Raw genomic sequence first — 16,529 nt, 5'->3', positions numbered from 1 at the left:
ACTGGTCTGCCCACTGCTGTGCCTGGTCTGCCCACTGCTGTTACTGGTCTATCCACTCTGCCCACTGCCGTTACTGGTCTGCCCTCTATGCCCACTGCTGTTACTGGTCTGCCCACTGCTGTTACTGGTCTGCCCACTGCTGTGACTGGTCTGCCCACTGCTGTGACTGGTCTGCCCACTGCTGTGCCTGGTCTGCCCACTCTGCCCACTGCTGTTACTGGTCTGCCCACTATGCCCACTGCTGTGACTGGTCTGCCCACTCTGCCCACTGCTGTTACTGGTCTGCCCACTGCTGTGCCTGGTCTGTCCACTGCTGGGACTGGTCTGCCCACTGCTGGGACTGGTCTGCCCACTGCTGGGACTGGTCTGCCCACTGCTGGGACTGGTCTGCCCACTGCTGGGACTGGTCTGCCCACTGCTGGGACTGGTCTGCCCACTCTGCCCACTGCTGTGCCTGGTCTGCCCACTGCTGTGCCTGGCCTGCCCACTGAAAGGGCAGCTTAATAATTAAAGTTTGACTGATTGAAACAGGCAGCAAACGGTTTGTGGTGGTTATGAACAGACAAACTCAGACAGTTCTTCAGAAACCAGCTTTTTATTGATTTATGTGGGCTTGGTGAGCAGCTGAGTGGAGAATTCGTACAAATCTTTGTTGACTTTCTTCAGAGTCTGAACTTCCTCTTCCAGCTCTGCGATGCGAACCTTTGTGTTTTCCCCTTCACCGAACACCGCCTGCAACAAACAAACAAACAAACAAAGGGTTAAGCCTGGTTTATAGTCGGTAACGCAAGCCGCAACGCAAGCCCTTGCGCGGTTGCAAGCCCCCCCTTGCGTGCTTGCGTGTGTCACCTCAATTTTCTAAACTTCACGCAAGACGCGAGCAGAGCTATAGAGTAGCCATTCTGGACGCGAGCACAAGCCACTATCTACATCAAATGTAGATAGTGGCTTCATCCCCTAATAAAAGACCGCTGTTTTTTTTCTTTTTGTAAGTGCATTATGAAGGTCATCTTCTTCTTATTATTATTATTCTTCCTATGCTCCCCCTGGCTATCTTCTTTTTGGCGTTATGCTCACATTTGTAAACTGTTATTTTGTTGAATTACTAATAAAGTTTAAAAAAAAAATGAAAAAAAAAGACCGCTGTTTTCAAACGCCAAGGTAGAAAGCGAAGAAGAAAAAGAAGAAGCATGAATCCCATAGACATAATATATATATTATGTCTATGATGAATCCACTCGAAGAGAGACTTACCAAAGAGGTCCTGGCGGTGAATTTCCTTTAATCGTAGTAGGCTTGTCATTGAAAAAACCTGCTACTCCACCTACTGTCCTGGCGGTGAATCGCCACGCAGCACACGCAAGCGCCGGCAAAGCTAAATGAAGCATAAACGTCTCGAGCCATTAACGCAAGAGAAAGACGCAAGCGCAAGGGCAGTTAAAAGAAGTATAACTCAGCCTTTAGTGGGGGGGTTCAGGCTTGTTCTCAGGTGGGCAGGCTTTGGGCTGCTGGAGCTGTTCAAACATTAAAATGTGTCCTGATCTAACGTTACAATCCAAACTAAGAGGAAACATCTGGAGGAACATGATGCTGCAGCGGATCGGGTTCATTAGCAACAGGTCGAGTATAAAATGAGCACCTAAGAGAGGCCGAGTCTCTCAGAAGTCAGGATAGACAGAGGCTCAGCAATTTGATAAAAAATGTGTCTACAGAAATTGGGCCTCCTAACCTGTGTGCCTCTGGAACTGTTAACCTGCACATCTGAAGCCCCGCCCCTCTCACCTTGTCAGTGACAGCGGTCATCAGCGAGTACAGACGCTCAGCTTTCTGCAGGTGTGACTCCTCCTCCTCCTGAAAACACAGGTAACATACAGTAAAACTCATTATTTACAGTAAATAAATCAATCTGAGGTCCAACAGAAACCAGCAGCGCCCCCAAAAGGCCCCGGCGGAACTGCGTGGTTATAACATGGTTATTACCTGCCTCAGGTGAACATGGATCAGGGTTATAACAGGGTTATTACCCGGGCGTGACTCACCTGTGCGTGCAGCCCCGGGCGGACGCACACGTCCCCCGTCTCGCCGCCCTCGGCGCTCTGCAGGTGTCGGCTGAAGCGCGGCAGAGGGACAGAGGGTCGGCTGTCGGGCAGGAACATGTTAGCCGGCGCCGCCATGATGACGGCGTTGGTCACGGGACCTGGACACACAGACAGGAAGTGATGTCACAGGGCTGTCAGGACTTCGTTGTTGCCATGGAGACTCACCATTTCAGAGAACAGACAATCAGACATTAAACAGATCAAACAAAAAGAACCCGACTGGTTCTGACCCGGTATGGAGTCGGACCCTAACTCAGAACCAGCGGGGCCTCGACTCTGCTGGAACCAGCTGCCAGTTTGGGAGGCAGAGCCTTCAGTTATCAGGCCCCTCTCTCTGGAACCAGCTGCCAGTTTGGGAGGCAGAGCCTTCAGTTATCAGGCCCCTCTCTGTGGAACCAGCTGCCAGATTGGGAGGCAGAGCCTTCAGTTATCAGGCCCCTCTCTGTGGAACCAGCTGCCAGTTTAGGAGGCAGAGCCTTCAGTTATCAGGCCCCTCTCTGAGGAACCAGCTGCCAGTTTGGGAGGCAGAGCCTTCAGTTATCAGGCCCCTCTCTGTGGAACCAGCTGCCAGTTTGGGAGGCAGAGCCTTCAGTTATCAGGCCCCTCTCTGTGGAACCAGCTGCCAGTTTAGGAGGCAGAGCCTTCAGTTATCAGGCCCCTCTCTGTGGAACCAGCTGCCAGTTTGGGAGGCAGAGCCTTCAGTTATCAGGCCCCTCTCTGTGGAACCAGCTGCCAGTTTGGGAGGCTGAGCCTTCAGTTATCAGGCCCCTCTCTGTGGAACCAGCTGCCAGTTTGGGAGGCTGAGCCTTCAGTTATCAGGCCCCTTTCCACTTTTAAGACCAGGCTTAAAACTTTCCTTTTTTATAAAGCTTATAGTTAGGGATGGCTCAGGTGATCCTGAAACATCCCATAGTTAAGCTGCTATAGGCCTAGACTGCTGGGGGGCCTCATCTGTCACACCTTTCCTCACTTTACTCTCTTTATGTATATGTGACATTATTGTGGTCATTAACTCGTGTTTCCCTGTTCCAACAGATATCCTTTGAATGGTGTTACAGTGTTTGTTGTCCCCTCTTTTCTGTCTTCTCAAACCCCAGCTGGTGGAGGCGGGTGGCCACCCTTCCTGGTTCTGGTTCTGATGGCCACTCCAGTTGTCTTGAATTGGACTTTATTATTTAAGTGCCTTGAGATGACATTTGTTGTAATTTGGCGCTTTATGAATAAAACTGATCTGATCTGATTTCCTGCTGTTTTTAACGTAGATAAATAATCTTATTCTTTATGGGTTGTCAGGTTTATTTTCAACACATTGTTAATTTCACACGTCCTCTCTTGTAGATCATAAATTAAAGCCTTCGGCACCAAAACTCCCCGCAGGACAGACTGATGGAGCTTTGGACCCATTAGTCAGAGCACATTTCCTGCCTGTTGTGCTAATACAAGCCGGCCAATTATCTCCCATTCAATTACAAATATTGATCGCAGCTTGGCTCCAGCAGCGGGAATTACACTAATGGGCTAAATGTGGTCCGAGGCCAGAGAAATGAGCTGAGTGTGTTAGAGGCTGCAGAGCTGGCAGCTGCTCTGAAACACCTGAGAGCTGAACCCAACATTTATACATCCGTCATTACGAGATGAGAACAAAGAAAAGCAAAACGTTCGGCTACAGATGGATCAACAGAGAGTCCAGCCCCGTTTCCCCCGTCTCACTCTGGATAAAGTACAATAATCCGCTCTAATTAGAACGCTTTGTGGAAACTGTTCCATCTTTTGCAGAAGGGAAGCAGAAAAAAAATCTCATTTTAAAATAGTCAACAACTGCTTAAAAAAAACAGAATAGTTTATGCGACTATCGTCTCAAGATGCCGCCGTCCTGTAATGCTCCAGGATCACCAGAAGGTGGCAGTAATGTGCAGAGCCGTTTCCAGCCCGAGAAAACAAAAGAAGAACAAACAGGCTCAGAGAACCAAAGGTTCTGTGGAACTCCTTAAACTCAGATCAGGCTTCACACCGTACGTCCACGGCTGTGCACGTGATGTCAGAGATGAGAGAGAGATGAGAGGAAGATGAGAGGAAGATGAGAGGAAGATGAGGGGAAGATGAGAGGAAGATGAGAAACGGAGAAGAAATAAAGCCTAACTAAAAGAAGATGCGGGCAGGGCAGGGTTAGCCTACTTAAATAATATCTGGATTACATGTTACATTTTCAACATTCTGGGTTTAGGAAAGGTAGGGTAATTAATAACACATATTGTTTTCATTCCACTTGTTTGCATTTAAATCAATGTAACGTGAACTGAAGGCTAAAGCCTGATTCTTACTCGGCGCAACCGCGCAACTGTTCTGGCTCGAGAACCATTAATGACGTCATCGAAAGCGCCAGCCCCTTCACAGTTCCTTCAGCTCATAAGCGCAGTTTGCGCCGAGTATGCGTCACATTTGCAGTTCTCTCCAGACCAGCGGGCGTCACTGTTGAGGAAACAAGCTGAAGAACCGGATGAAGAAAAGCATACACAATGCCACCTGTGGTGTAGAACTGTATATGTATCTCAGAGCTAAGCGGCTGCGGCAAAAACAGAAGAGAAGGTGGAATGTTCGTCCTTTGCAACAAGACGAACTTTGTCAAACGTTGTCAAACGTTGTCCTGGCTTTGGGACAACGTTGTCCCAGTGTAACTTCAGACGTGTCGTACAGATGTTTGTAGAGGCGCACCCTCTCGGTCACCGCGGTCTCTGCAGTGTTCATGTTTCCTTTCTCTTGGTCAGCTGTTTCCGGTTGAGCTCGCGCGAAGTCAGAAAAAAAGTTGTGTGCGCGACCTTGTGACGTGCGAGGATTTTTTAGCTTGCGAAGGGGGGCGTGGCGGAATTTTGGGTCACGTGACCGTTTGCGCCATTTGCGACCAGCTAGTAAGAATGGGTCAAAGCGAGGTTGCGCCGAGTAAGAATCAGGCTTTAGATATTTATGCTCAAATCCACTCAAAGTAGGGGGCGGGGCTCCATCACGCTGTGTTTAAAATCATATTAACTAAAAATATATACTTTTACTTCCAAGAATGGAAATGTGAGGAGTGGCATATAACATATGTACAATGTATTATTCTTAATCTTCACGGTAGATTTTGGTAGGTATGTTGGGCTTATTGCTGTAAAGCCTCAGCTGCTCTTGCACTATGTGCCCCACGTGAAGGATCGGACAGTGGTGTGCGCAGCTGAGATCATGTTTCTTTCCTCAAGCCAATGACAAGAACTTCCGTGAGAAGTAACGCCAACGTCTGAATCATGCGGGAATTGCGGGCGGGAGCGGGACAAAAAATCCTATCTTTTTGCGGGAGCGGGCGGGCAGGCCTCTACCCCTAAGTTACCCTCAGTTCAGGGGACCCTGAAGGAAAGCTTTCCAGACATCACATGATTGCACTGAATGGAGAATGGTGACATCACGGAGTGGGAGGGGCTTACCTTTGTGCGCCAGGCAGCGGACGCTCTGTTTGCTCTGAATGTCCCAAAGACGAGCCGTCTCATCATGTGACCCGGAGAGGAGCAGCGTCCCGTCCATGGAGACAGAGAGACACGTCACCAGGTTCCTGAGGAGAGAGTCCATCAGAGCCTGATTAATACAGGGTTATGGTTAGGGTAAGCTAACCCTGGTGAAGGAACTTCTTCTTTGCCGATGACACAAACAGCAGAAATTAGATGTCTGATAGTCCGTGATCAATAACTGCTGATCTTAACCTAAGGCTGCATGTTTAACCCTAATCAATAACTGCTGATCTTAACCTAAGGCTGCATGTTTAACCCTAATCAATAACTCCTGATCTTAACCTAAGGCTGCATGTTTAACCCTAATCAATAACTCCTGATCTTAACCTAAGGCTGCACTTTTAACCCTAATCAATAACTCCTGATCTTAACCTAAGGTTGCATGTTTAACCCTAATCAATAACTCCTGATCTTAACCTAAGGCTGCATGTTTAACCCTAATCAATAACTGCTGATCTTAACCTAAGGCTGCATGTTTAACCCTAATCAATAACTCCTGATCTTAACCTAAGGCTGCATGTTTAACCCTAATCAATAACTCCTGATCTTAACCTAAGGTTGCATGTTTAACCCTAATCAATAACTCCTGATCTTAACCTAAGGCTGCATGTTTAACCCTAATCAATAACTCCTGATCTTAACCTAAGGCTGCATGTTTAACCCTAATCAATAACTCCTGATCTTAACCTAAGGCTGCACTTTTAACCCTAATCAATAACTCCTGATCTTAACCTAAGGTTGCATGTTTAACCCTAATCAATAACTCCTGATCTTAACCTAAGGCTGCATGTTTAACCCTAATCAATAACTGCTGATCTTAACCTAAGGCTGCATGTTTAACCCTAATCAATAACTCCTGATCTTAACCTAAGGCTGCATGTTTAACCCTAATCAATAACTCCTGATCTTAACCTAAGGTTGCATGTTTAACCCTAATCAATAACTCCTGATCTTAACCTAAGGCTGCATGTTTAACCCTAATCAATAACTCCTGATCTTAACCTAAGGCTGCATGTTTAACCCTAATCAATAACTCCTGATCTTAACCTAAGGCTGCATGTTTAACCCTAATCAATAACTCCTGATCTTAACCCACCCCGGGGTGGGGCCAGACCCCGGGGTGGGGTCTAGGCCCAGGGGTGGAGCCAGGCCCAGGGGTGGGGCCAGGCCCAGGGGTGGAGCCAGACCCAGGGGTGGGGCCAGGCCCAGGGGTGGGGCCAGGCCCAGGGGTGGGGCCCGCCGGCGAGCGCCTGGTGGCCGGGTCTGTGCCCGTGGGGCTCGGTCGGGCATAGCCCAAAGAAATGACGTGGGTCCCCCTTCCGACGGGCTCACCACCCGTGGGAGGGGCCATGGGGGTTGGGTGCAGTGTGAGCTGGGCGGCAGCCGAAGGCGGAGACCTTGGCGGTCTGATCCTCGGCTGCTGAAGCTGGCTCTTGGGACGTGGAACGTCACCTCTCTGCTGGGGAAGGAGCCTGAGCTGGTGCGCGAGGCTGAGCGGTTCCGGCTGGATATAGTCGGATTCACCTCGACGCACGGCTTGGGCTCCGGAACCAGCCTCCTCCAGAGGGGTTGGACTCTCTTCCACTCTGGAGTTGCCCGCGGTGAGAGGCGTAGAGCAGGTGTGGGCATACTTATTGCCCCCCGGCTGTGCGCCTGTACATTGGGGTTTACCCCGGTGGACCAGAGGGTAGCCTCCCTCCGCCTTAGGGTGGGGGGACGGGTCCTGACTGTTGTTTGTGCTTATGCACCGAACGGCAGTTCAGAGTACCCACCCTTTTTGGAGTCCCTGGAGGAGGCACTGGAGGATACTCCCTTTGATCCTATGAATACATTTCAGTGCGTTCACATCTTTAAACCTCACCTGTGTCCTTTGAACACCTGGTTTCCTTCACCTTCGGACTGGAAGGATTTCTCCCGGCTGAGGCTCTGTGGATGAAACAAATCATTCAGATGGTTCATCTTTATGGGCTCCACATTCTCATCACCCTGACTCACCTGTAACTCACCTGTAAACCCTCTGATGAACACATGATGCATCACCCTGACTCACCTGGCTGCACAGAGACACCTGGAAGATGTTTCCATCACTTCCTCCGCAGAACAGGAAGTACTCGCAGGGGTCAAAGGTGACCGACATGATCTCCACATCAAAGAGGACGGACAGCAGCAGCTCCCCGGAGGACAGCTCCCACACCTGGACATGCAGACAGAACATCAAACCCAGGTGAGCTCCTCTAAAGGCGTTTCCACGGAAACCGGCTTTACGTTTCACAGGTTTCTATTCAATCCAGTTCAACTTAGCTTTATTTATAACCAGATCCCACCAAATGTCACCTCTGGGCACGTCAAAGATACAGTCCCATTCAAAGATACAGTCCAATTCAAAGCAATAACAGTCCCATTCAAATTCAAAGATTCAGTCCCATTCAAATTCAAAGATACAGTCCAATTCAAAGATTCAGTCCAATTCAAAGCAATAACAGTCCAATTCAAAGATACAGTCCAATTCAAAGCAATAACAGTCCAATTCAAAGATACAGTCCACTTCAAAGCAATTACAGTCCAATTCAAAGATACAGTCCAATTCAAAGCAATAACAGTCCAATTCAAAGATACAGTCCAATTCAAAGCAATAACAGTCCAATTCAAAGATACAGTCCAATTCAAAGCAATAACAGTCCAATTCAAAGATACAGTCCAATTCAAAGCAATAACAGTCCAATTCAAAGATACAGTCCAATTCAAAGATACAGTCCAATTCAAAGCAATAACAGTCCAATTCAAAGATACAGTCCAATTCAAAGCAATAACAGTCCAATTCAAAGATACAGTCCACTTCAAAGCAATTACAGTCCAATTCAAAGATACAGTCCAATTCAAAGATACAGTCCAATTCAAAGATACAGTCCAATTCAAAGATACAGTCCAATTCAAAGCAATAACAGTCCAATTCAAAGATTCAGTCCAATTCAAAGCAATAACAGTCCAATTCAAAGCAATAACAGTCCAATTCAAAGATACAGTCCACTTCAAAGCAATTACAGTCCAATTCAAAGATACAGTCCAATTCAAAGATACAGTCCAATTCAAAGATACAGTCCAATTCAAAGCAATAACAGTCCACTTCAAAGATACAGTCCAATTCAAAGCAATAACAGTCCACTTCAAAGCAATAACAGTCCAATTCAAAGATACAGTCCAATTCAAAGCAATAACAGTCCCATTCAAATTCAAAGATTCAGTCCCATTCAAATTCAAAGATACAGTCCAATTCAAAGCAATAACAGTCCAATTCAAAGATACAGTCCACTTCAAAGCAATTACAGTCCAATTCAAAGATACAGTCCAATTCAAAGCAATAACAGTCCACTTCAAAGATACAGTCCAATTCAAAGCAATAACAGTCCAATTCAAAGCAATAACAGTCCACTTCAAAGCAATAACAGTCCACTTCAAAGATACAGTCCAATTCAAAGCAATAACAGTCCACTTCAAAGATACAGTCCAATTCAAAGCAATAACAGTCCACTTCAAAGCAATAACAGTCCAATTCAAAGATACAGTCCAATTCAAAGCAATAACAGTCCCATTCAAATTCAAAGCAATAACAGTCCAATTCAAAGATGCAGTCCAATTCAAAGATACGGTCCAATTCAAAGATACAGTCCCATTCAAAGCAATAACAGTCCAATTCAAAGATACGGTCCCATTCAAAGATACACTATTACAGTCCAATTCAAAGATACGGTCGAATTCATTCAGAGCCAATTTAAAAAAAACAAACAGTCCAGCTAAGGAAACCAACAGATTGCACAAACATAGCGGTTGGGTTACCCCACTTCATGTCTGAAACTGTTTGGTTCTATCAGACACCAGAACCCAAACACCAGAACCCAAACACCGGAACCCCAACACCAGAACCCCAACACCAGAACCCAAACACCAGAACCCCAACACCAGAACCCAAACACCGGAACCCAAACACCGGAACCCAAACACCAGAACCCAAACACCAGAACCCAAACACCAGAACCCAAACACCAGAACCCCAACATTAGAACCCAAACACCGGAACCCCAACACCAGAACCCCAACACCAGAACCCAAACACCAGAACCCGAACCCCAACACCAGAACCCAAACACCAGAACCCAAACACCAGAACCCAAACACCAGAACCCCAACATTAGAACCCAAACACCAGAACCCCAACATTAGAACCCAAACACCAGAACCCCAACATTAGAACCCAAACACCAGAACCCCAACATTAGAACCCAAACACCAGAACCCCAACATTAGAACCCAAACACCAGAACCCCAACCGGAGGAACACCTTCAGTTAAAAGGGGCGGGGCCTTCCTTCGTGCAGGTGTCTCACCTTGACAGTCTGGTCCAACGAGGCGGTGGCAACCCTGGCTTGAGCTCCCATCAGGCCACAGTGCAAGTCTGTGATTGGCAGAGAGTGGCGAGACAGCACGTGGCGTGGCTCGGGGGCGTGGCTTAAATCCAGCTGCACAACACTGATACAATAAGAGGACAGGTGTGAGACAGGTGAGAGGACAGGTGAGAGACAGGTGAGAGGACAGGTGAGGAGAGATTTACCTGCACAGATTCCAAACCAACGCCAGGTTGTCTTTTCCAGCAGAAACAAAATGGCTGCTGTCGTCTGTGAACTTCAGACAGGTGACATCTTGATAGTGCCGGCTGAGCACAGACAGCAATTTACCTGTGCACACCTGGACAAACATCAGCTGTTAAACAGCTGTTTCCATGGCAACAGAGGCTGAACAAATAAACAGAACAAATAAAAGCACAGCAGAAGAAGAAGACTTACCTCCCACAGGTAAACAGCCTCAGCCACTCCGCAGGCCAGGAAGTATCCGTCAGGTGAGGCAGTCAAACAGGTGACCACACCTGGACACACGATCTTCTGCTGCAGCTGATCCTGGAGACACAACACAGTCAGGGGACATTAACACCTGTCCTAGGTAGGGTCGGGTTCCACATCTGCTTTACCTAAAAAGGCTCCATGGGTTAACTGCTGGTTAGACTGCTAGTTAAACTGCTAGTTAAACTGCTGGTTAGACTGCTGGTTAAACTGCTGGTTAAACTACTGATTAGACTGCTGGTTAAACTGCTAGTTAAACTGCTGGTTAAACTGCTGGTTAGACTACTAATTAGACTGCTGGTTAGACTACTGGTTAGACTGCTAGTTAAACTGCTAGTTGGGCTGCTGGTTAAACTGCTGGTTAGACTGCTGGTTAGACTGCTGGTTAGACTGCTGGTTAGACTGCTGGTTAAACTGCTGGTTAGACTGCTAGTTAAACTGCTGGTTAGACTGCTAGTTAAACTGCTAGTTAAACTGCTGGTTAAACTGCTGGTTAAACTGCTGGTTAAACTACTGATTAGACTGCTGGTTAAACTGCTAGTTAAACTGCTGGTTAAACTGCTGGTTAGACTACTAATTAGACTGCTGGTTAAACTGCTAGTTAAACTGCTGGTTAAACTGCTGGTTAGACTACTAATTAGACTGCTGGTTAAACTGCTAGTTAAACTGCTGGTTAAACTCCTGGTTAGACTACTAATTAGACTACTGGTTAGACTGCTAGTTAAACTGCTAGTTGGGCTGCTGGTTAAACTGCTGGTTAGACTGCTAGTTAAACTGCTGGTTATACTGCTAGTTAGACTGCTGGTTAGACTGCTGGTTAAACTGCTGGTTAGACTGCTGGTTAAACTGCTGGTTAGACTGCTAGTTAGACTGCTGGTTAGACTGCTAGTTAGACTGCTGGTTAGACTGCTAGTTAAACTGCTGGTTAAACTGCTGGTTAGACTGCTGGTTAGACTGCTGTTAAACTGCTGGTTAAACTACTGATTAGACTGCTGGTTAAACCGCTAGTTAAACTGCTGGTTAGACTGCTGGTTAAACTACTAATTAGACTGCTGGTTAGACTACTGGTTAAACTGCTAGTTAAACTGCTAGTTAGGCTGCTGGTTAAACTGCTAGTTAAACTGCTGGTTAGACTGCTGGTTAAACTGCTGGTTAGACTGCTGGTTAGACTGCTGGTTAGACTGCTGGTTAGACTGCTGGTTAGACTGCTAGTTAAACTGCTAGTTAGGCTGCTGGTTAAACTGCTGTTAAACTGCTGGTTAAATTGCTGGTTAAACTGCTGGTTAGACTGCTGGTTAAACTGCTAGTTAAACTGCTGGTTATACTGCTAGTTAGACTGCTGGTTAGACTGCTGGTTAAACTGCTGGTTAGACTGCTGGTTAGACTGCTGGTTAAACTGCTAGTTAGACTGCTAGTTAGACTGCTGGTTAGACTGCTAGTTAAACTGCTGGTTAAACTGCTGGTTAGACTGCTGGTTAGACTGCTGTTAAACTGCTGGTTAAACTACTGATTAGACTGCTGGTTAAACCGCTAGTTAAACTGCTGGTTAGACTGCTGGTTAAACTACTAATTAGACTGCTGGTTAGACTACTGGTTAAACTGCTAGTTAAACTGCTAGTTAGGCTGCTGGTTAAACTGCTAGTTAAACTGCTGGTTAGACTGCTGGTTAAACTGCTGGTTAAACTGCTGGTTAGACTGCTGGTTAGACTGCTAGTTAAACTGCTAGTTAGGCTGCTGGTTAAACTGCTGTTAAACTGCTGGTTAAACTGCTGGTTAGACTGCTGGTTAGACTGCTAGTTAAACTGCTAGTTAAACTGCTGGTCAGACTGCTGGTTAGACTGCTGGTTAGACTGCTGTTAAACTGCTGGTTAAACTGCTGGTTAGACTGCTGGTTAAACTACTGATTAGACTGCTGGTTAAACTACTGATTAGACTGCTGGTTAAACTGCTAGTTAAACTGCTGGTTAGACTGCTGGTTAAACTGCTGGTTAGACTACTAATTAGACTGCTGGTTAGACTACTGGTTAGACTGCTAGTTAAACTGCTAGTTAGACTGCTAGTTAGACTGCTGGTTAGACTGCTAGTTAAACTGCTGGTTAGACTGCTGGTTAAACTGCTAGTTAAACTGCTGGTTATACTGCTAGTTAGACTGCTGGTTAGACTGCTGGTTAAACTGCTGGTTAGACTGCTGGTTAGACTGCTGGTTAAACTGCTAGTTAGACTGCTAGTTAGACTGCTGGTTAGACTGCTAGTTAAACTGCTGGTTAAACTGCTGGTTAGACTGCTGGTTAGACTGCTGTTAAACTGCTGGTTAAACTACTGATTAGACTGCTGGTTAAACCGCTAGTTAAACTGCTGGTTAGACTGCTGGTTAAACTACTAATTAGACTGCTGGTTAGACTACTGGTTAAACTGCTAGTTAAACTGCTGGTTAGACTGCTGGTTAAACTGCTGGTTAAACTGCTGGTTAGACTGCTGGTTAGACTGCTAGTTAAACTGCTAGTTAGGCTGCTGGTTAAACTGCTGTTAAACTGCTGGTTAAACTGCTGGTTAGACTGCTGGTTAGACTGCTAGTTAAACTGCTAGTTAAACTGCTGGTCAGACTGCTGGTTAGACTGCTGGTTAGACTGCTGTTAAACTGCTGGTTAAACTGCTGGTTAGACTGCTGGTTAAACTACTGATTAGACTGCTGGTTAAACTGCTAGTTAAACTGCTGGTTAGACTGCTGGTTAAACTGCTGGTTAGACTACTGGTTAGACTGCTAGTTAAACTGCTAGTTAGGCTGCTGGTTAAACTGCTGGTTAGACTGCTAGTTAGGCTGCTGGTTAAACTGCTGGTTAAACTGCTGGTTAGACTGCTGGTTAGACTGCTGTTAAACTGCTGGTTAAATTGCTGGTTAAACTGCTGGTTAGACTGCTGGTTAAACTGCTGGTTAAACTGCTGGTTAGACTGCTGGTTAGACTGCTAGTTAAACTGCTAGTTAGGCTGCTGGTTAAACTGCTGTTAAACTGCTGGTTAAACTGCTGGTTAGACTGCTGGTTAGACTGCTAGTTAAACTGCTAGTTAAACTGCTGGTCAGACTGCTGGTTAGACTGCTGGTTAGACTGCTGTTAAACTGCTGGTTAAACTGCTGGTTAGACTGCTGGTTAAACTACTGATTAGACTGCTGGTTAAACTACTGATTAGACTGCTGGTTAAACTGCTAGTTAAACTGCTGGTTAGACTGCTGGTTAAACTGCTGGTTAGACTACTAATTAGACTGCTGGTTAGACTACTGGTTAGACTGCTAGTTAAACTGCTAGTTAGACTGCTAGTTAGACTGCTGGTTAGACTGCTAGTTAAACTGCTGGTTAGACTGCTGGTTAAACTGCTAGTTAAACTGCTGGTTATACTGCTAGTTAGACTGCTGGTTAGACTGCTGGTTAAACTGCTGGTTAGACTGCTGGTTAGACTGCTGGTTAAACTGCTAGTTAGACTGCTAGTTAGACTGCTGGTTAGACTGCTAGTTAAACTGCTGGTTAGACTGCTGGTTAGACTGCTGGTTAGACTGCTGTTAAACTGCTGGTTAAACTACTGATTAGACTGCTGGTTAAACCGCTAGTTAAACTGCTGGTTAGACTGCTGGTTAAACTACTAATTAGACTGCTGGTTAGACTACTGGTTAAACTGCTAGTTAAACTGCTAGTTAGGCTGCTGGTTAAACTGCTAGTTAAACTGCTGGTTAGACTGCTGGTTAAACTGCTGGTTAAACTGCTGGTTAGACTGCTGGTTAGACTGCTAGTTAAACTGCTAGTTAGGCTGCTGGTTAAACTGCTGTTAAACTGCTGGTTAAACTGCTGGTTAAACTGCTGGTTAGACTGCTGGTTAGACTGCTAGTTAAACTGCTAGTTAAACTGCTGGTCAGACTGCTGGTTAGACTGCTGGTTAGACTGCTGTTAAACTGCTGGTTAAACTGCTGGTTAGACTGCTGGTTAAACTACTGATTAGACTGCTGGTTAAACTGCTAGTTAAACTGCTGGTTAGACTGCTGGTTAAACTGCTGGTTAGACTACTGGTTAGACTGCTAGTTAAACTGCTAGTTAGGCTGCTGGTTAAACTGCTGGTTGGACTGCTAGTTAGGCTGCTGGTTAAACTGCTGGTTAAACTGCTGGTTAGACTGCTGGTTAGACTGCTGTTAAACTGCTGGTTAAATTGCTGGTTAAACTGCTGGTTAGACTGCTGGTTAAACTACTGATTAGACTGCTAGTTAAACTGCTGGTTAGACTGCTGGTTAAACTGCTGGTTAAACTGCTGGTTAGACTGCTGGTTAGACTGCTAATTAGACAGCTGGTTAGACTGCTGGTTAAACTGCTAGCTAGGCTGCTGGTTAAACTGCTGGTTAGACTGCTAGTTAAACTGCTGGTTAGACTGCTAGTTAAACTGCTGGTTAGACTGCTGGTTAGACTGCTAGTTAGACTGCTGGTTAGACTGCTGGTTAAACTGCTAGTTAGACTGCTGGTTAGACTGCTGGTTAGACTGCTGGTTAAACTGCTGGTTAGACTGCTGGTTAGACTGCTGGTTAACACCTTGTTTACCACTATTCCCTTCCCTGTATTTGTTGCTTTTTGCTGTTATATTGAATTGTCCTGCATTATTGCACATGCTGCTGCACACGTGCACTTTCTGTTGTGTTGTTACTGGCCCTCTGGGCACATGACCCGTTAGGAGCCGGTGTGTCGGTGAGGTGAGGGGCAGCCTGTGAGTCCAGGTGTGCTCAGCGGTCCCTACCTTCCTCTGGATCTCCCACACGTTGATGAAGTTCTTTCCCAGCTGGGCGGACAGCAGGAACTCCCCGCGGAGCACCGCCAGGCTGCGGGCCGCGCTGTTCCCGCCGCGGTAGGACAGCAGGCTGGAGCCGCTCAGCGGGTCGAACACGGTGCAGTTCCACAGCTGCGAGCCGGAGTCGCTGCTCACGATCACCTCCAGAGGGGCCGCCATGTTGCCTCCGAGAAAAACAAAGCACGCGGGGAGACCGCGGCCCCGCCCACTTCTGTGCGTCAGCTGCGCGACGGGGCAAGGTGCACTCTGGGAGATGTAGGACCCCGCGGCGAAGTCCTGAAACTGTCCTGAAGTTGAGCTCAGGTACAACAGCTTCTTTAATGTGTGCACAAACAGACTTTACCTCCGCGTGGAGCTCAATTATTAATTATTATTACAATTATTATTAAATTATTCAGGAAAAAAAAGCACAAAAATCTGACTAAAGGAAAGTTTAGCGACTAAATGAAAAATATATCCACTTCATGGGAGATGAGAAGTGACTTTAGTACCAGGAAGTAGTCAAATGTAAGGAGACAGAAAGTTTTAAATGTGCAGCAGCTTTATTAGACACTGATTAAACTGAGTGTTTATCTGGGAGAAGGTTCTTTAAATCAGTGTTTTTATTGAGAGATTCCATCCAGTTTGACTCTGAGAAAACTACAGAAAGAGATTTTAACCAATGAAACTCCTTCATGTTGGTTTCAGAGGAATCGGCCTCGGATTTAACGCCCACGGGACTTCTGTTTTAAGTTTGATGTTTTAAGGTACGTTTTGGTTTTCAGGTCACGTCTTAGTTTTTAGTTTTGCAATGTTTCAGTTTCCCTTCACTCAGTTCATTCACTGCACCTGTTCATTCCCCAGCTGCATCCTTTCTCCAATCACTCCCAGCCCTCTTATTTAGTTTCAGTTTGTCAGATCCTCACCTTTCTACCTTACCTGAGTCTCACCCCTCATGCCACAACCCCTCAAAGTTAAGTGTTTGTCACGTAATGCCAAGTCTTTTGTTTTTCTTTTGTCATGTTCTTGTTCCACAGTTTAAGTTTTTTTTGTTATCCGGCTCAGCCTTTTTGTTTAACCAAATAAACCCAGATCAGAGTTGAGTGGTGCCTTGTTTTTGGATTTCTGTTCTAGCCATAGATCATCAAACATCAAACCCTTAACCCATGTTCCAGCATTGAGTGGCTCTTAATTATATCTGAGGTC

General features: G+C 46.2%; 1 protein-coding gene across 1 annotated transcript; it reads right to left on the bottom strand.

The window, feature by feature from the left end:
* Positions 1–576: 576 nt before the first annotated feature.
* wdr18 (WD repeat domain 18) lies at positions 577–15,548 on the bottom strand. Its single transcript, XM_075484526.1, has 10 exons — positions 15,294–15,548; positions 10,473–10,583; positions 10,241–10,374; positions 10,017–10,158; positions 7,686–7,829; positions 7,497–7,561; positions 5,555–5,679; positions 2,040–2,197; positions 1,783–1,851; positions 577–732 (listed from the first exon to the last, which is right to left on the bottom strand). Exons 1-10 carry the CDS (start codon positions 15,501–15,503, stop codon positions 604–606), a joined length of 1,287 nt encoding a protein of 428 aa, XP_075340641.1. The 5' UTR covers positions 15,504–15,548; the 3' UTR covers positions 577–603.
* Between the last annotated feature and the right edge of the window lie 981 nt (positions 15,549–16,529).

Source organism: Odontesthes bonariensis, chromosome 15 (genome assembly GCF_027942865.1).
Source record: "Odontesthes bonariensis isolate fOdoBon6 chromosome 15, fOdoBon6.hap1, whole genome shotgun sequence".
In the NCBI taxonomy this organism is placed as follows: Eukaryota; Metazoa; Chordata; class Actinopteri; order Atheriniformes; family Atherinopsidae; genus Odontesthes; species Odontesthes bonariensis.
The sequence above is the reverse complement of the archived record's forward strand: the minus strand, read 5'-3'. Positions and strand labels throughout refer to the sequence as shown.